We start from the raw sequence: 20,753 nt of genomic DNA on the forward strand, positions 1-20,753 counted from the left end.
GCGAAGTTTGAAACGCTATTAGCGCGTGCTAACTAGCCAGCCATTTAACTTCGGTTACACCAGCCTCATCTCGGGAGTTGATAGGTTTGAAGTCATAAACAGCGCAATGCTTGACGCACAACAAAGAGCTGCTGGCAAAATGCACAAAAGTGCTGTTTGAATGCCTACCACCGCTCAGTCAGATTATATGCAACACAGGATAAATAATAAATGATATCTAGTAATATCATCAACCATGTGTAGTTAACTAGTGATTATGATTGGTTGTTTTTTATAAGATAAGTTTAATGCTAGCTAGCAACTTACCTTGGCTTACTGCATTTGCATAACAGGCAGTCAGTCTCCTTGTGCAGTGCAACATGAGAGAGGCAGGTTGTTATTGCATTGGACTAGTTAACTGTAAGGCTGCAAGATTGGATGCCCCGAGCTGACAAGGTAAAAATCTGTGTTTCTGCCCCTGAATGAGGCAGTTAACCAGTTAAATTGTGGAAGCCTACCTGAAACCTTTGACACAAGTTAAACAATTTAAAGACAATGCTACCAAATACTAATTGAGTGTATGTAAACTTCTGACCCACTGGGAAAGTGATGAAAGAAATAAAAAAATAATTCTCTACTATTATTCTGACATTTCACATTCTTAAAATAAAGTGGTGATCCTAACTGACCTAAGATGGGGAATTTTTACTAGTATTAAATTTCAGGAACTGTGAAAAACTGAGTTTAAATGTATTTGTCTAAGGTGTATGTAAACATGCGACTTCAACTGTAGTTAATATACTGCCTGGCAAGTTTAATGTATTAGTAGCCAACTAACATTAGGTAACTAGCTAACATACCGGTACATACTGCTGTAATGCTATGAGGTTCATAAGGATAGCGAAGCTAACAAATATTCAGCCAACATGTGTAACGTGACTTATTTGAAAGGCATTAATTGAGTAAATGTTAACATTTTCTTAACATTTGTCATAATTAGTTAAAGCAAGAATTTGTATCCGCTATCGACGGACTTCCCATGCATATTTTCCACCATTTTCTTAAAATCTGAAAAGTTATGCCACGCCCATTTTCTGAAGAATTGCATTATGGTCCCTAAAAGCATAGAAATAGTGTCCACTACATGTATACTTTGTATTTTGGCTAATTTAGTATGTCCCAGGACTACCTGACATGATGACTCCTTGCTGTCCCCAGTCCACCTGGCCATGCTGCTGCTCCAGTTTCAACTGTTCTGCCTTACTATTATTCAACCATGCTGGTCATTTATGAACATTTGAACATCTTGGCCACGTTCTGTTATAATCTCCACCCGGCACAGCCAGAAGAGGACTGGCCACCCCACATATGCTCTCTCTAATTCTCTCTTTCTTTCTCTCTCTCGGAGGACCTGAGCCCTAGGACCGTGCCCCAGGACTACCTGACATGATGGCTCCTTGCTGTCCCCAGTCCACCTGACTGTGCTGCTGCTCCAGTTTCAACTGTTCTGCCTTATTATTATTCGACCATGCTGGTAATTTATGAACATTTGAACATCTTGGTCATGTTCTGTTATAATCTCTACCCGGCACAGCCAGAAGAGGACTGGCCACCCCACATAGCCCGGTTCCTCTCTAGGTTTCTTCCTAGGTTTTGGCCTTTCTAGGGAGTTTTTCCTAGCCACCGTGCTTTTACACCTGCATTGTTTGCTGTTTGGGGTTTTAGGCTGGGTTTCTGTACAGCACTTTGAGATATCAGCTGATGTACGAAGGACTATATAAATAAATTTGATTTGATTTGATCCGGGAACTTTTGGTATACTAACTATATCCAGACTATGACCAATAAGCATACTATATACAAAATGTATGTCACAAATAGTATGGTTAGTATGAGTATTCGAACACAGCTCTGGTCAGTTTGGTGTTACCCATTCAGGTGAATGCAAAGCACACTATGCCGAGAGGAAAGGAGATCCCAGAGGACATCAGGACGAGGGTAATGAGAGCACATCGGTCTGGGGAAGGCTATAAAATCATCTCAAAAAAGGTTTGAGCTCAGTCCACTGTGAGGCTGATAATTTACAAATGGAGAGCATTTAACATGTCAGCAACTCAGTCTAGAAGTGGACTCCCTTCCAAATTATCCCCAAGAGTCACAAGAACAATAATAAAATCAGGTAAAAGCCAACCCAAACATATCATTTACAGATTTGCAGACCTCCCTTGCTGCATCTCAGGTAACTGTGCATTCTTCAACAAGAAAAACACTGAATCACAATGGGAGGGTTGTTAGGAAGAAGCCTCTGCTGTCAAAAAAGAACCAAACTGGTCGTCTTAACTGCCAGAGTCCAATTGACCTTTTTGGTGGCGAAAACACTGCCTATCACCAAAATAACCTTATCCCAACAGTCACGCATTGTGGTGGGAATGTCAAGATCTGGGGCTGCTTTTCCTCCTCTGGACTTGGATGATCCACATCATTAAGGGAACCATGAATTGAGTTATACCAGGAGATTCTTGAACAGAACATCAAGCCATCAGCTGGGACGAAAATGGGTCTTCCTACAAGGCAATGAGTCAAAGCAAATCTACCAAAGAATGGCTCAGGAGAAAGACGACTTGTGTTTTGGATTGGCCAAGTCAAAGTCCTGACCTAAATCCAATCGAGATGCTGTGGCAGGACCTGAAGTGTGCAGTTCATGCCAGATACCCCTCAAACCTCACTCACTTGGCTGAGCTCTGTAAGGACTGGGCAAAAATTCCTCAAAACAGATGTCAGGGACTGATTACTGGCTATAGGAGACATTTACTCCATGTTATCGCTGCTAATGGAGGTGCCACAAGCTATTGACTGAAGGGGTTCACATATTTTTGCACACATCAAATCTGAATCTGTTAAATAAACCACTTTTGTTAAATAAACAATGAAAATATATATTTTTGGTTTCTGTCATTTACTTGGAATGTTTTGGGGTTGAGGTTTAGATAAGGATTGTATATGCTTATTTTAATATGTTATAGCAAAATAATGACCAGCCCTGTAGGGTTCACGTGTTTTCAAGCAGCACCCCAAACCATGAACACAGACCTGAAGTGTTAAACTATCCAGTCAACAATAGGTTGTGGCTTTGATATTAAAGGAAAAGTGTAATCTTATAGCCTATTGTAACTGAGCTCACAGCACCCATTTCGGGCTGTTTGTCTCAACAGGGCGTGGGCCTCATTCCCTCCGCCTCTGAGGTAATTGAATCTGAGCTAGAGAATGCGCCAGCCAGGCAGGCAAACGACATGACCGCCAAAAATCTATATATTGTCCTCTCTGTGAACATTCCTCCTCTCTCCCCTTTGCACTTAAAGGCAGTTAGTTATGTGTTGTGTATAGTTCAAGGGTATTTTCTAAACGAACTCACATCAAGCGAGAGACAAAAACATAAGCAACCAACACAGCATCAGCTACGCGCTGCACGTAGTGATACACCTATATAACGACGTAGAGCAGCATCATCAGTACTCAATAGTCCTTTATGTCTCATGTTGATAATAATACAATGCGGTAATATCAACAAAACTGGCAAACATACTAACGGTTTACGCCATCCTCGCACATCCGCCTGTATCACCTCCTCCCTTCAGAATTGAACGCTCGAGGATAGCCTACCAGTTATGCCCAGCCACCCTTCATTGCTCCGTCTGCGGGTTTGAGGTCTTACCTGCAGCCTGGAGGAGAGAGGGAGTGGAAGGTGGAGAGTGAGAACATCTCATCCCTGTCCGCCATCTTCCTCCAGAAACGACTCGAAGTGACTGCAGATAAACACTGAGGGAGCGCAGTCCATTCACAACCGCGGAGCGCGACAGACGGACGCAATACGGACAACGCGGTTTCTCTCTCTTTCCCTCCCTCTATCCTACTCCCACGCTGTTAAAGATGCTCCTGGCCTCGACCTAGCCAAATCAGATACACGTACTCAACATCACCATCAAATCTGACTTGAGCTGCTATCCACTCTACGACCCGGAAATGGCAGCGAACAGAGAAAAATAACAATGCGGTAATCACAAAAACAAATCGTATCTGCCCCGGATGCGGCCAGCCCAGCCAGCCAGCTTGTCACACACACGCAGACTGCCTTGTCAAATATATGCTGTTGTGATGTTGCCTGTGAAACAAAGCAGCGGTGCAGAGAGGGGAGGTTTGGGGGGTGATAAGTGCCAGAATTAAGCCTCGTGAAGCTACTGATACGTCTTACCAAGTCACCTAATGTCTTCCTCGCGCCATAAAACACCACCATGAATTAACATGGATGTCAATGGCGCCTATTTATTTTCTACAGCATCAAACTGCCAACGCGTTAACGACACAGACACATGACATAGTGTTTACATCCTGTGCCAGTTGAACTGCTTAAAAACGTCTACATGTGTTAAGTGTTAGTTTAAGTGTCTGTTTAGTTTATTATTAATGATCTCACCATGAACGCCTTACAAACATGTACATGATTTTGTAAAAAATATTTTAATTGCCAGATTAATCCATTTCATTTGTTGATTTAGCTAAAGTAGGCATATCACATTATTACAACAATTATTAGGCTAGTTGATATCACAGCCAGCCACCATTACTGTGTAGATGATGCCTATTTCTCACATCAATATAGACATGGGCATCTTTGTTGGAGGTAGCTCAATTAAAAAATAAGAGCTAGGTCTCTAGTGGTGAATTCAACTCCGACTTCCGACTTCAGTGCGTTCAAGACAACTGGAAACAAAACAAAAAAACGGGCTCAGACTGGGATGATTTTTTTGGGGAACGGTCATCCAACTCAGAATTCCAATTCAGAAACTCTGGCATTCTTTCTTTGCCCTGAAAATCGCTGATGACATGATTTTACCTTGTTTTTTACCCAGAGTTCCCAGTTTACCAGTTTAACAGACACAATCAGTCACCATGCAATCCTTAGGAAGGTTGCGAGTTCAAACCCCCGAGCTGACATGGTACAAATCTGTCGTTCTGCCCCTGAACAGGCAGTTAACCCACTGTTCCCAGGCCGTCATTGAAAATAAGAATATGTTCTTAACTGACTTGCCTGGTTAAATAAAGGTAAAATAAAAAATATAAAAAATATCCTCAGAAAAAAATAATGGACCAGAAAATATAAAGCGATCTAGGCTACCACAATTATTAACTCCACAATTGTTTCCGCATAGTCTACAAGCCTATCAAAGGTCTTGCTCAGCCTCAACATCACAGGAAAATGTGGTTGGTTTATTAAATGCTCCGCAATGTAGAATATTAGTGGTAGGTTATGCTTACCGCAAAAGACCAAACATCTAGAATCGGTATGGGTCAATGCATAAACCAAACAGTTTAACAGATAACAACTTTTTATTCAGGAGAATCGCATTGAATCAGGCTATTTCATCTCAAGACATCAGTCATGAAGTTAAAGCTTGATCGCAAATGGGTCTTCCAAATGGACAATGACCCCAAGCATACTTCCAAAGTTGTGGCAAAATGGCTTAATTAAGGACAACAAAGGCAAGGTATTGGAGTGGCCATCATAATAGCAGTTCAGACGTCTTTTGTCCTCGTCTTGTCGTGTCCTGTATATATATATATATTTACAACTTTTTTTCACATACATTTTATTTTTATTTTCCATCAACTCATCTTCAAAACACTCTCCTGCAACCCGCCTCACCAATTTATATTTATAAATAAGTATTATTTACCTCAAATCTGCAATCCTCCAAGAAGCTAGCCAGAAGCTAGCCAGAAACTCCAAGAAGCTAGCCAGAAACTAACCAGAAGCTAGCCAGGAGCTAGCTAGAAGCTAATCAGAAGCTAGTTCAGAAGCTAGTTAGCTTCTTTACTGGCAAATCGTTAGTATTCAGCTAACCACGGTTTGTGGTCATCAGCTATCCTTTAGCTCGAAAATCTATCGCCAGTTTTGTACGGCGCAGCGGCTCGGAACGGAACATACCGGACCATTTTTTCTCTCCATGTCCTTGGATTTCAACTGCTCTTTGGACATTCATTCCCGGATCTCACAGCTAGCTAGCTGCTATCCGTGTGTCTATCTGCTCTCGTCGATTCCGGAGCAAACATCAATTACTCCGGAGCTAGCCAGCTCCGTCAATCACTCCTGAGCTCCGTCAATCACTCCTGGGCTGCAGTCACCTATCCGGACCCGTTTTACTGCCTACGTGGAGCCCCACCGGGCCTTCACAACTGGACTGCCGACGTTATCTACCCGAAGAAGATCCGGCTGGCTCCTCCGTCGCGACGTTACCTGAACGCCCATCTGCGGCCTGCTAACCGTTAGCTGTCTTACAAAATAGACAATCGGACAATTTAGTTATTTTTATTATTATTATGTTTCTTCTTGGGCCTCTATAACTATATCTATTGTTTTTATTTTATTTTTGTTGTTGTGTGATTTGGACTAATCCCCTCTACCACACGGAACCCCACTAATCTACTGACGGAACGCAAGAGGTGGCTAACAACAGACCTCCATCCTATGCTAGCTTGCTACCGATGTCCTGGCTAGCTGTCTAAATCGCCGTGACCCCCAAACCAACCACTCCACTCACTGGACTCTTTTGATCACTCGACTAAGGATGCCTCTCCTTAATGTCAATATGTCTTGTCCATTGCTGTTCTGGTTCGTGTTTATTGGCTTATTTCACTGTAGAGCCTCTAGTCCTGCTCACTATACCTTATCCAAATTATTAGTTCCACCACCCACACATGCAATGACATCTCCTGGTTTCAATTATGTTTCTAGAGACAATATCTCTCTCTTCATCACTCAATACCTAGGTTTACCTCCACTGTATTCACATCCTACCATACCTTTGTCTGTACATTATACCTTGATGCTATTTTATCGCCCCCAGAAACCTCCTTTTACTCTCTGTTCCAGACGTTCTAGACGACCAATTCTTATTGCTTTTAGCCGTACCCTTATTCTTCTCCTCCTATGTTCCTCTGGCGATGTAGAGAAGGACTGGAGAGTTTAGGTCACCTAACAGGACAAACTCTGAAGAAGATGGGGGCGATCAAGCAAATTTCCAGGGGCACAGCTGGGGAGCTAGCAGGCGGACTGAGAGACTTGTTTCTTAACAAAATTAGTAGTTCAAACTGTTTGGGTATGGTGATGACATTACTTTGCAGGCTGTCTCTAGACTGCGGCAGTTCTATTCTTCTGGCCTTCCTGGAGCCATGTTCCTCGGAAGATGTAGAGTGTGAATCCAGGCCCTGCAGTGCCTAGCTCCACTCCTATTCCCCAGGCGCTCTCTTTTGATGACTTCTGTAACCGTAATAGCCTTGGTTTCATGCATGTTAACATTAGAAGCCTCCTCCCTAAGTTTGTTCTATTCACTGCTTTAGCACACTCTGCCAACCCGGATGTTCTAGCTGTGTCTGAATCCTGGCTTAGGAAGACCACCAAAAATTCTGAAATTTTAATTCCAAATTACAACATTTTCAGACAAGATAGAACTGCCAAAGGGGGCGGTGTTGCAATCTACTGCAAAGATAGCCTGCAGAGTTCTGTACTACTATCCAGGTCTGTACCCAAACAATTTGAACTTCTACTTTTAAAAATCCACCTCTCTAAAAACAAGTCTCTCATCGTTGCCGCCTGCTATAGACCACCCTCTGCCCCCAGCTGTGCTCTGGACACCATATGTGAACTGATTGACCCCCATCTATCTTCAGAGCTCGTGCTGCTAGGCGACCTAAACTGGAACATGCTTAACACCCCAGCCATCCTACAATCTAAACTTGATGCCCTCAATCTCACTCAAATTATCAATGAACCTACCAGGTAACCCCCAAAGCCTTAAACACGGGCACCCTCATAGATATCATCCTAACCAACTTCCCCTCTAAATACACCTCTGCTGTCTTCAACCAAGATCTCAGCGATCACTGCCTCATTGCCTGCATCCGTAATGGGTCAGCGGTCAAACGACCTCCACTCATCACTGTAGAACGCTACCTGAAACACTTCAGCGAGCAGGCCTTTCTAATCGACCTGGCCGGGGTATCCTGGAAGGATATTGATCTCATCCCGTCAGTAGAGGATGCCTGGATATTTTTTTTAAATGCCTTCCTAACTAACCATCTTAAATAAACATGCCCCATTCAAGAAATTTAGAACCAGGAACAGATATAGCCCTTGGTTCTCCCCAGACCTGACTGCCCTTAACCAACACAAAAACATCCTATGGCGTTCTGCATTAGCATCGAACAGCCCCCGTGATATGCAGCTGTTCAGGGAAGCTAGAAACCGTTATACACAGGCAGTTAGAAAAGCCAAGGCTAGCTTTTTCAAGCAGAAATTTGCTTCCTGCAACACTAACTCAAAAAAGTTCCGGGACACTGTAAAGTCCATGGAGAATAAGAACACCTCCTCCCAGCTGCCCACTGCACTGAAGATAGGAAACACTGTCACCACTGATAAATCCACCATAATTGAGAATTTCAATAAGCATTTTTCTACGGCTGGCCATGCTTTCCACCTGGCTACTCCTACCCCGGTCAACAGCACTGCACCCCCAACAGCAACTCGCCCAAGCCTTCCCCATTTCTCCTTCTCCCAAATCCATTCAGCTGATGTTCTGAAAGAGCTGAAAAATCTGGACCCCTACAAATCAGCCTGGCTAGACAATCTGGACCCTTTCTTTCTAAAATTATCTGCCGAAATTGTTGCCACCCCTATTTACTAGCCTGTTCAACCTCTCTTTCGTGTCGTCTGAGATTCCGAAAGATTGGAAAGCAGCTGTCGGTCATCCGAAAGATTGGAAACTGCGGTCATCCCACTCTTCAAAGGGGGGACACTCTTGACCCAAACTGCTACAGACCTATATCTATCCTACCATGCCTTTCTAAGGTCTTCGAAAGCCAAGTCAACAAACAGATTACCGACCATTTCGAATCTCACCATACCTTCTCTGCTATGCAATCTGGTTTCAGAGCTGGTCATGGGTGCACCTCAGCCACGCTCAAGGTCCTAAACGATATCTTAACCGCCATCGATAAGAAACATTACTGTGCAGCCGTATTCATTGATCTGGCCAAGGCTTTCGACTCTGTCAACCACCACATCCTCATCGGCAGACTCGACAGCCTTGGTTTCTCAAATGATTGCCTCACCTGGTTCACCAACTACTTCTCTGATAGAGTTCAGTGTATCAAATCGGAGGGTCTGCTGTCCGGACCTCTGGCAGTCTCTATGGGGGTGCCACAGGGTTCAATTCTTGGACCGACTCTCTTCTCTGTATACATCAATGAGGTCGCTCTTGCTGCTGGTGAGTCCCTGATCCACCTCTACGCAGACGACACCATTCTGTATACTTCCAGCCCTTCTTTGAACACTGTGTTAACAACCCTCCAGGCAAGCTTCAATGCCATACAACTCTCCTTCTGTGGCCTCCAATTGCTCTTAAATACAAGTAAAACTAAATGCATGCTGTTCAACCGATCGCTACCTGCACCTACCCGCCTGTCCAACATCACTACTCTGGACGGCTCTGACTTAGAATACTACGAATACTTAGGTGTCTGGTTAGACTGTAAACTCTCCTTCCAGACCCATATCAAACATCTCCAATCCAAAGTTAAATCTAGAATTGGCTTCCTATTTCGCAACAAAGCATCCTTCACTCATGCTGCCAAACATACCCTTGTAAAACTGACCATCCTACCAATCCTCGACTTTGGCGATGTCATTTACAAAATAGCCTCCAATACCCTACTCAACAAATTGGATGCAGCCTATCACAGTGCAATCCGTTTTGTCACCAAAGCCCCATATACTACCCACCATTGCGACCTGTACGCTCTCGTTGGCTGGCCCTCGCTTCATACTCGTCACCAAACCCACTGGCTCCATGTCATCTACAAGACCCTGCTAGGTAAAGTCCCCCCTTATCTCAGCTCGCTGGTCACCATAGCATCTCCCACCTGTAGCACACGCTCCAGCAGGTATATCTCTGTAGTCTCTAGTTTTTTTTCACTTTTATTTTGTTTGAATGTTTTTGAGTAATAAAATATCATGAACACTTACCACACTGTGCTTTGTTCTGATCCTCATTCTGACGAGAGCCGTGACAAACATATCAAGGCAGCAACACATGACAACACAGCATGGTAGCAACACAACATAACAACAACATGGTGAGGTGATGGAAGATTCCATCAAGCAGCTGAGGGACAATTTATCCTTCAGATTTGAAGACTGCAGCATGCCCAAGGATATCATTGCGTTTGTACCTGATCCTCTCACAGTCCGCCCAGGTGGAGAATACTCCTCCCTTGCTAAGAAAACTATACCCTCGCTGGATGTGGCCACAATTCAAACTGCTGATTGAATTCCAGACATCGAGCCAAATCAGGGTTGCGCTCAGGAGTGTCGAGTCCCCGTGTTTATTGTGGGTGGCATGCTCAGAGGAATACAGCACAGCAAAGAAACTTGCATTCTATGTGCTTACAATGCGAGTCCTCATTTTCCTATATGTATGCAATGTAGACTCACGACAGGAAGCGGCTTTCACATAAGTCAATTGAGGACTGCCTGCAAATCAAAATCACATCTATCCATCAAACCCGACATTCCCAAGATTGTGTCCGAGGGGAAATCCACATTTTCTCATTGAATAAGTAACTTAGTGGCCTTTATGACTGTATTTAGTCAATTCTAATATTATTGTGAGAGGTTATCCAGGGATATTGATATGTTCTGTTTGTTCTGTCGTTACAAGAGCAGGCTATCCTGACACAGACAGACTTTTTTTCTTTAAATAATTGTTTTATGTAGGAATCTACATTTTTGACCAGTTGCAATTGTAAGTAGGCCTAAGAAGTAAATATCCTACTTCTAAGAGGTTGTTAAGGTTGTTAAGCCTCATAGCCTCAGCCATTTAAGTTATTTTATATAGGTCTAGGCTCTGAAGAAATAGACTCCAATTAAGCCCTCTTGTTGTTTTGTAATGTCAAATTAAAATGAAGATTATTGCTGAAATGAATTGCTCGACTGGTGTAGGTTTTCTCCATCTGTTGGTTTTTGGACAAGGACATCCCGGCTGGCCAAACTTAAAATGTATGGTTGAAATGTACTTAATATAAATATATACTTTGCACCTTATGACTTTCATTAGCCCGCAGGCGTCATGCAGACGTTAGTAAGGCATTGGTATGATGACATGTTAGTTACACACAGATGTCACGTACACGTTAGTAAGGCATTTGTATCATGTCATGTCAGCCGTTCAATGGTAGGCGAGAGCCACAAGGTGGTACGATTGCCTTGGCTTAATTCTGGCACATATCACCCCCCATAGGAAGGCTTGACGGGATAGAGACAGCAGACATAGTGTTTGTGAATGGCCCGTAATTCGGGTTTGTCTTGCAGGTGGGCTTTTCTGCAGTGCAGGAACCCCTCTTTGATGTAAAATGAACTTCACAACACGTTCTAAACTGTTCTGGTGACAAACTTTGTTGCCCTGCCCTGCTTTACTACAACCCGAAAAGACCAGAAAGATTCTCCATTATTTCATTTTTCTATGAACCCCAAAAACTGAGGCAGTGAGAGAACATATTCAAGTAACTGAATATATTTGAGAAAATAAAAAAATAAAAATAAAAATTTAAACTCTGTATTGTTAGCTACATAGCGACCAGGTTTGGTGAGTAACAGATTACATGTAACTGGTTAAAAAACTGTAGGCCAATCTGTAATCTGTTAAATTACTAGAAAAAATATTGCAATCAGATTATAGATACTTTTGAAAAACAAGATGTTTACTTCAAGGATTACGTTTAAATTCAGAAAGCATGTTTGTGGAAAAAATTGTTTTCTCAAGGACATTAAAATCAGCATTGAAAAAAAGATGAAAGTTGTTCCACTCTGATGATACAGTATATGTGTTTGATGGATCGCGGGAAAAGAGCAGGAATAGGCTTTTGTAGGCCACAGTCCAAGCTATGTCTTCCAATTGTAAAACTGGTGTTAGCATCCAAAGATTATACATGCAATTTGAATAAATGCTTGGAAGTAAGGACTACAGCAGTGGTGTAGCTTATGGACAATGGGTAGCCTAGCGGTTAAGAGCGTTGGACCAGTAATCAAAAGGTCACTGTTTTGAATCCCCGAGCCCACTAGGCAAAAAAACCTGTTGAGGTGCCATTGTGCAAGACACATAAACCAAATTCCTCTGGATAAGAGTGTCTACTTAAAATTATATGGAGATCACTTATTATTGATATCTACATCAATAGCGGTGCGTGGGTAAAATTACTGAGGAAGCCAAGCCAGTAAAAGAAGCCATATTACAACCTATGTTGTGATAATTGCCTTTGCTTTATAACCCATTTATAACTCCACTGTGATATACAAGACCATGACAACAAAATTACAGTCACACAGTGGTGGAAAAAATTTAACTACACATGTTTGTTTCATCACAAAAATGGAAAGCAACATCTGTCCAGTGAAGTCCACAAAGCAAATTTATCATACAAATAGTTATATAACAGTCAAGCAAGTTAGTGTTTTTGGCAGTTTACTAAACTACTAATTTAGAACCACAGAGTTACCGCAAGTCAGCACAAAGACAACAGGAGCACTGCCTCTGCTATTCCATCACTACCTTAAACATTTAAACATCATAAAATCAACCAGACTATATATTCTTAGTTTAATGCACTGAAAACAAACTTAAAGATACCAAAAACAATTTAGTCCAATCAATGTTGGACATCCACGTGATATTTAGCATGGTACTGATTTATGTGTGTGTGTGTACGCTCGCAAGTAAAATTAAAAATGTTGACTCAACCTATTTGTAGACATGGTATTTGTAGACTTGTTGAATGGCAATGACAGCCTCCTCTCTTTCATGTTGGCAAAATGGTCTATTGCTCTGTCATACAGTACACTTTCAGTTTTTGTTGTCAAAGGCTACCAACTAAAATACTTGATAGCAGAACTTCCTCGCATGGGTAGCAATGAACCAGCTAAGTTAGCTAGCTAACAAGTTAATGTGAGCCTACTAAGCTACATCTAGGCTAGACATTGAAGTTCAATCGTCTTATGCCAGTGGCACAACATATTAATTTATAGTACAGAGAAATAATTTGAATCCACAAGTCCAAATCTCCATCTCCATCCATGGCTTAGGAAAGAGCCGAATTTACAAGCTAGCTACTGCGCGACATTAACACAAGCAGACACGAAACAGACACATTTTTCTGAAAGTGGAAGTGATTTCATTGGTCTGAAGCCAAATCCAAACTGGCCTCCCTTGGGGGTTGTTTTGCTGCTACAGGATCACCCACAGTTGAGCTCAGTTTATTGTATAATGTTTGTATCAAGGGAGGCCAAATGCTTGCAGGCATCACTCAAACGCTATGGTGGCAACATGTTAACAGCTTCTGGTCTGCTTGTGCATCAGATACATGGGCTACACATAGCTTACTGAGACCAAGGGACTCTGTTTTGCTCGCTCGTATGATTTCTCCGTTGAGATTCAGCCACTTGCGAATTGACGGGAAATTATGAAAACACAGAGATTATTATAATAATAATAATAATAATAATATTATTATTATTATTATCATCATTTAAATTGATTTATTGGTCAAATATTTGGGGAAGCCTGGCTTCCTTTGACATCCACGAATACACACCACTGATCTACGAAGCACATTGATGTGAATTACTGCTCTCTCATTTAGCTATTTGCACTGTATGGATTGTGGTTGTTGTGGATGGCTCTTCAAAAATGTATATGTGTATTTTAATTAATAACAGATATCAGATATCAAAATGGGCTCTTGGGCCAAAAGAAAATGGGAACCCATGTTTTAGTCACTCAAAAGGCTATTTTACATGGGAATCAGAATGACTGTTCAGGACCTTTAACATTGTATTATATACAATACATATTTCTTTCAACTTTATTTTGAGGGCCTACACTCACATAGTTTAAAATAACACTAATGTTGGTGTTAATCAGAGCTAAACCAAAACTACACCCATCTTTATATCTCCCACATGTTCTATTGCAGATTGATTTTTAAGAATTGTTCAATTACTATGTTTTTGCATGTACATTGATTTATTCATTAATGTTATGCTTCTCAAATATAAATGAGTCTGTACATTTTCTAAAATAATCCAAGATGTTACTTGGATTTATTGCACACATTACTGAAATGGTTGTTCCAGTATCGATATTTCAGTCTTCCCAAGCCTGGCTGTCATTCTTAATGCTAGTTGCAGGCGATTTAAAAAAAAAACTCAGAAGTTTGAATACCCCTACTCTGGCTGGATTCCAATAGAAATGTAACATAACTAAGCAAGCCAGCATAATGTGACCGGTTTTGTTTATAACCTAAAATGTTGGGTTGTTCGGGTTACCCAAACATGGGTTAACTTAACAATCAGTTGGCTTTGTATTCACTTTCATTCCAGGTTGACCAAGCAGCTGTTTTTTTTTATTGTAATAAGTTATTTTCAGGAGGCATGGTTTATTAGGGGCATAGCTTTTAGATAGTTATTTTTGGCCACCCGTAAGACTAAATGTCATACCTTTTCATTATGTTTACACTGCAATGTTAAATATTTCATTAATATTATTGTACATTATATATTGTAATACTAGGAGTTACAGGTGTAATGTACAAATAATTATATAATCCCAAAATGATAGATCTCACAAAAAAAAGCTATAATAAATGTATATGAATACTAAGTATTGATCCATATGATCATATTATAGAGTTATATATGTTTTATAATATAATACATTTAGTATGTAAAGGAAAACAAACCTTCAATGCATTTGGGAGCAATTGAGATACATTGTCTAGATATAGTAAACTATTGTCTGTCTATAATGAGATTAAATGGTCAGTACATTTGAGGTAATTTGGTGTTATTTCCTTCGATTTATTAAATTCCTGGGCCAGAGATTAATGGATAATAAATATTGCAAAGGAGAAAACTGATTGCCTTGTCTACTGCTTCTAGTTCTTTTTTCTGCATTGAGATATTAAAACAGCCCCAGGAGCTGTTGTTTCTAATTATGTCACAACCTGATCTGTTTCACCTGTCCTTGTGCTTGTCTCAAACCCCTTCAGGTGTCGCTTATTATCCCCGGTGTATTTATCCCTGTGTTCCCTGTCTCTCTATGCCAGTTCGTCTTGTTTGTCAAGTCAACCAGCGTTTTTGTGTTTCAGCTCCTGCTTTTCCCAGTCTCTCTTTCCTTGCACTCCTGGTTCTGACCCTTGCCTGTCCTGACTCTGAGCCCGCCTGTCTGACCACTCTGCCTGCCCAAACCTCGAGCCTGCCTATCGCTTGGTACTGTTTGGACTCTGACTTGGTTTATGAACTGTCGCCTGTACCCGACCTGCCTTTTGCCTACCCCTTTTACTATAATAAATATCAGAGCTCAACCATCTGCCTCCTGTGTCTGCATTTGGGTCTTGCCTTGTGTCCGTATAGATGCATTTTGATAGGTTATCCGAGGATAAACATGTTTTTAACAATCCTGCTTTGTTCCGTGTGGACCAATTTGGTTAAGGAAGTCTCGAGACAGGAGATTACATTTTGGAAAACAGTTTAATATCTATGTTTAGCAAAAATAGGGGAAGACACACACAATTATTGCTGTAGTCACATCGCTCCCAAATGAACCTTTGCGTACAGTTGTGTTAATAATTTTGAGCAATAGTGGATGTAATTGATTAAAACATTTTGAATAGACCTCAGGGGCAATACCATCCCATCCAGGTGATTTGCCTTTGTTCATGCTATTCAAAGCTCTTTTGAGTTCATTGAGAGGGATTTGGGTTCTTAACCTCTTCAACCTATGGGGGCGCTATGTCATTATTGGATAAAAAGACGTGCCCGTTTTAAGCGCAATATTTTGTCACGAAAAGATGCTCGACTATGCATGGAATTGACAGCCTTGGAAAGACAACTCTGACGTTTCCAAAACTGCAAATATATTATCTGTGAGTGCCCCAGAACTAATACTACAGGCGAAACCAAGATTAAGTTTCATACAGGAAATGCCCCAGATTCTGAAGGCGCTATGTTCCAATGTCTCCTTATATGGCTGTCAATGCGTCAGGAATGAGCCTGCCCTTTGTGTCGTTTCTCCAAGGTGTCTGCAGCATTGTGACGTGTTTGTAGGCATATCATTGGAAGATTGACCATAAGAGATTACATTTACCTGGTGTCCTGCCCGGTGTCCTGTGTCGAAATTATTGCGTAATCTGTAGGTCCATGTGCTTTCCATTTCTTCCGAAGAGAAAGTCAACTGCCACGAAGGATTTTGTCGTCGATAGATATGTGAAAAACACCTTGAGGATTGATTCTAAACATCGGTTTGCCATGTTTCTGTCGACATTATGGAGTTCATTTGGAAAAAAGTTTGTTTTAATGACTTAATTTTCGTTTTTTTCCTTACCCAAACGTGATGAATGATGAAGAAAACCGACCGATTTGTAAACACAAATAATATTTTTTGTAAAAACGGAACATTTGCTATCTAACAGTCTCCTCATTGAAAACATCTGAAGTTCTTCAAAGGTAAATTATTTTATTTGAATCCTTTTCTGGTTTTTGTGAAAATGTTGCATGCTGAAAGCCACGCTACGCTAGCAATCAATACTGTTACACAAATGCTTGTTTTGCAATGGTTGAGAAGCATATTTTGAAAATCTGAGATGACAGTGTTGTTAACAAAAGGCTAAGCTTGAGAGCAAATAGATTAATTTCATTTCATTTGCGATTTTCATGAATAGTTAGCGTTATGGTAATGAGCTTGAGGCTATAGTCACGATACCAGATCTGGGATGGCTCGACGCAAGAAGTTAGTTATTTTAGAAAGGACTTAGTCTGGCTTGGTGTGGATTTACAATCAGAGGTGTACAGTTCTTTATAAAAGCGAGAGAATGTTTGATTGATTTAATTTGGGTTCTGATAGTAATTCCCCAGTTTCAGATACAATAGTTGCTATATCATCTAATTGATCATTACTGCGTAGCTTGTTGGCCAGTAAACGACTGGGACGATTACAATGGAAGGCAAATTCTGCTCTGTCTTATCAATGAATGAAGTTCTTGTGATTGATTCAAACCAGATGGAAATGCAGTTGCATAATTTTTAATAAAACCTTTTGTGGCATCCCATAGAATTGTACAGGCTGGATTTCTTCTATAACCTTGCTGTTACAATAGCCAAACGGTTGGATAAACACAATTTGTGAAACCATAATAAAATGGAACTGATGACATGGGGTGAATTTATAATTCGCAAACAATCAGCTTCAAGTTGATTGCTAAGATACAAGCATCATGAAACCTCAACACAATAAATTGGTGAAAATCCGTTTTTTTAACCTAACTTGCTTACCACTTTGTCCATGTGGTTTCTTCCTCCTTCCTTATGTATTTGGTGAAAATATACCTTTTTTGTTTATGGTTTCCTAGTAATATGTAATATTGTTCTTCGTTTATCAAAGAGAGTCGGACCGAAATGCAGCGTGGTGGTTACTCATGACTTTAATGGAAAAAGTGACACATGAAATAACTATACAAAATACAAAACAACAAACGGAACGTGAAACATAATTACAGCCTATCTGGTGAAACTACACAGAGACAGGAACAATCACCCACGAAATACAAAGCGAAACTCAGGCTACCTAAATACGCTTCCCAATCAGAGACAACGAGAATCACCTGACTCTGATTGAGAACCGCCTCAGGCAGCCAAGCCTATACAACACCCCTAATCAGCCGCGATCCCAAATACAACAAACCCCAATACGAAAATACAATAACATAAACCCATGTCACACCCTGGCCTGACCAAATAATATAACGAAAACACAAAATACAATGACCAAGGCGTGACAGAACCCCCCCCCCCTAAAACCATAGGGAGGGTCCGGGTGGGCGTCTGTCCATGGTGGCGGTTCCGGCTCAGGACGTGGCCCCCACTCCATTAACGTCCTAGTTCCTCCCCTTCGCGTCCTGGGATAATCCACCCTCGCCGCCGACCATGGCCTACTAGTCCTCACCCAGAACCCCACAGAACTGAGGGGCAGCTCGGGACTGAGGGGCAGCTCGGGACTGAGGGGCAGCTCGAGACTGAGGGGCAGCTCGGGACTGAGGGGCAGCTCGGGCAGGTAGCAGGCTCCGGTAGATCCTGGCTGGCTGGCGGATCTGGAAGAGACTGGTTGACTGGCAGATCTGGAAGAGACTGGTTAACTGGCAGATCTGGAAGAGACTGGTTGACTGGCAGATCTGGAAGAGACTGGTTGACTGGCAGATCTGGAAGAGACTGGTTTACTGGCAGATCTGGAAGAGACTGGTTGACTGGCAGATCTGGAAGAGAATGGTTGAGTGGCAGATCTTGAAGAGACTGGTTGACTGGCAGATCTGGAAGAGACTGGTTGACTGGCAGATCTGGAAGAGACTGGTTGACTGGCAGATCTGGAAGAATCTGGTTGACTGGCAGATCTAGAAGATCATGGCTGACTGGCAGATCTAGCTGCTCTATGCAGGCTGACAGCTCTTTGCAGACTGGCAGCTCTTTGCAGACTGGCAGCTCTTTGCAGACTGGCAGCTCTTTGCAGACTGACAGCTCTGGCTGCTCCATGCAGGCTGACAGCTCTTTGCAGACTGGCAGCTCTTTGCAGACTGGCAGCTCTTTGCAGACTGGCAGCTCTTTGCAGATTGGCAGCTTTGACTGCTCTATGCAGGCTGACAGCTCCTTGCAGACTGACAGCTCCTTGCAGACTGGCAGCTCTTTGCAGACTGACAGCTCTGACTGCTCCATGCCGGCTGACAGCACCCTGCAGACTGGCAGCTCCTTGCAGACTGGCAGCTCTTTGCAGACTAGCAGCTCAGGCTGTTCCGAACAGGCAGGAGGCTCCGGCAGAGCTGTAGAGGAGGAAGGCTCTGATAGCGCTGAACAGGCGGGAGACTCCGACAGCGCAGGAGAGGAGAAAGGCTTTGATAGCGCTGAACAGGCGGGAGACTCCAACAGCGCAGGAGGGAAGAAAGGCTCTGGCTGTGCTGAACAGGCGAGGCGCACAGAAGGCCTGGTGCGTGGTGCTGGAACTGGTGCTACAGGATCGAGGACACGCAAAGCCTGGTGCGGGGAGCTGCTACCGGAGGACTGGTGTGTGTGGAGGTGGCACAGGATGGACTGGACCGTGAAGGTGTACTGGAGAGCCTGAGAGCAGGACTGGCACAGGACGTGCAAGGCTAGGTAGGCACACAGGAGGCCTGGTGCGTGAGGCTGGCACATTTTTCACCAGCCGACTAACACGCACCTCAGGACGAGTATGGAGCGCTGACCCAGGTGCCATTATATCCCTGACACGCTCCGTCGGACGAATATCGTACCTATAGCACCATGCTAGCAACTCCCTCATTACTCTCTCCTCCACTTTCCCCATTAACTCCTTCACAGTCTCTGCTTCGCTCACCTCTAACACCGGCTCTGGTTCTGGTCTCCTCCTTGGATCCTCACGATAAACAAGGAGAGTTGGCTCTGGATAGACCGGACCGTGCAGGCGCACTGGAGCTCTTGAGCACCGAGCCTGCCCAACCTTACCTGGCTCGATGCCCACTCTAGCCCGGCCAATACGAAGGGCTGGTATGTGCCGCACCGGGCTATGCACCCGCACTGGAAACACCGTGCGCTCCATAGCATAACACGGTGCCTGCCCGGTCTCTCTAGCCCCCCGGTAAGCACAGGGAGTTTGCGCAGGTCTCCTACCTGGCATAGCCATACTCTCTTTAAGCCCCCCAATAATTTTTTTGGGCTGCTTTTCGGGCTTCCATCCGCGTCGCCGTGCTGCCTCCTCATACCAGCGCCTCTCCGCTTTTCCGCCTCTATTTCTTCCTTGGGACTCCCGGCTGCGCCCAGGGTCCTTTTCCGTCTAATATCATCTCCCAAGACCAGAAGTCCTTATATTGTTGCTCCTCACGATTAACAGGGAGAGTAGGCTCAGGTCTGACTCCTGACTCTGCTACTCTCTCCCTGAGCCCTCCTCCAATAAATATTTGGGGGTGACTTTCGGTTTTCGCTCTGCGCCGCCGTGTCTTTCTTTTCGACTCCATTCGCCTATAGCCCTCTTCGCACTGCTCCAGCGAATCCCAGGCGGGCTCCGGCATTCTCTCTGGGTCGGCCGCCCACCTGTCTATTTCTTCCCACGTCGTATACTCCAAGCCTCTGCTGTCCACAAAATACAATGACCAAGGCGTAACATAATAAGGGTCCCTCAATTCACACCTTTGGCTCAACTTTTCCCACTCTTCACTAAGCCTAATGACACATGCTCAAACTCGCACACTTTTAATAGACTTATACAGTAGCTTCAGAAAGCATTCACACCCCTTGAATTATTCCAAATTTTGTTGCGTTAAAGTCTGAATTCTGGAGATTGTGTTAAAGCCTGAACAATTTTTTTTAAATGTCACTGGCCTAAACACAATTCCCCATAATGTTAAAGTAGAATTATGTTTTAATAGGTATTAGATATTCAACCCCTTTGTTATGGCAAGCTTAAATACGTTCAGGAGTAAAAGTGTGCTTAACCATTCACATAATAGGTTGCATGGACCAGCAACATTTTAGTTACTCCACAATACGAACCTAATGGACAGAGTAAAAAGAAGGATGCCTGTACAAAATAAAAAATATTCCCAAAACATGCATCCTGTTTGCAACAAGGCAC

At 42.9% G+C, this 20,753-nt stretch overlaps 1 protein-coding gene across 2 annotated transcripts in view; it reads right to left on the reverse strand.

The window, feature by feature from the left end:
• The window catches only part of LOC118401151 (C-Jun-amino-terminal kinase-interacting protein 2-like), a 47,720-nt gene extending 43,460 nt beyond the window's left edge, over positions 1–4,260 (reverse strand). Inside the window, exon 1 of one of the 2 annotated variants that reach the window (XM_052474863.1) lies at positions 4,229–4,260. Coding sequence is in view for 1 of the 2 variants with exons in the window: in XM_035798423.2 (XP_035654316.1) it covers positions 3,692–3,756 (65 nt within the window). In the remaining variant the exon portion in view is untranslated. The other variant, XM_035798423.2, reaches the window with a different exon arrangement.
• Between the last annotated feature and the right edge of the window lie 16,493 nt (positions 4,261–20,753).

This window comes from Oncorhynchus keta, chromosome 22 (genome assembly GCF_023373465.1).
Source record: "Oncorhynchus keta strain PuntledgeMale-10-30-2019 chromosome 22, Oket_V2, whole genome shotgun sequence".
Lineage (NCBI taxonomy): Eukaryota > Metazoa > Chordata > Actinopteri > Salmoniformes > Salmonidae > Oncorhynchus > Oncorhynchus keta.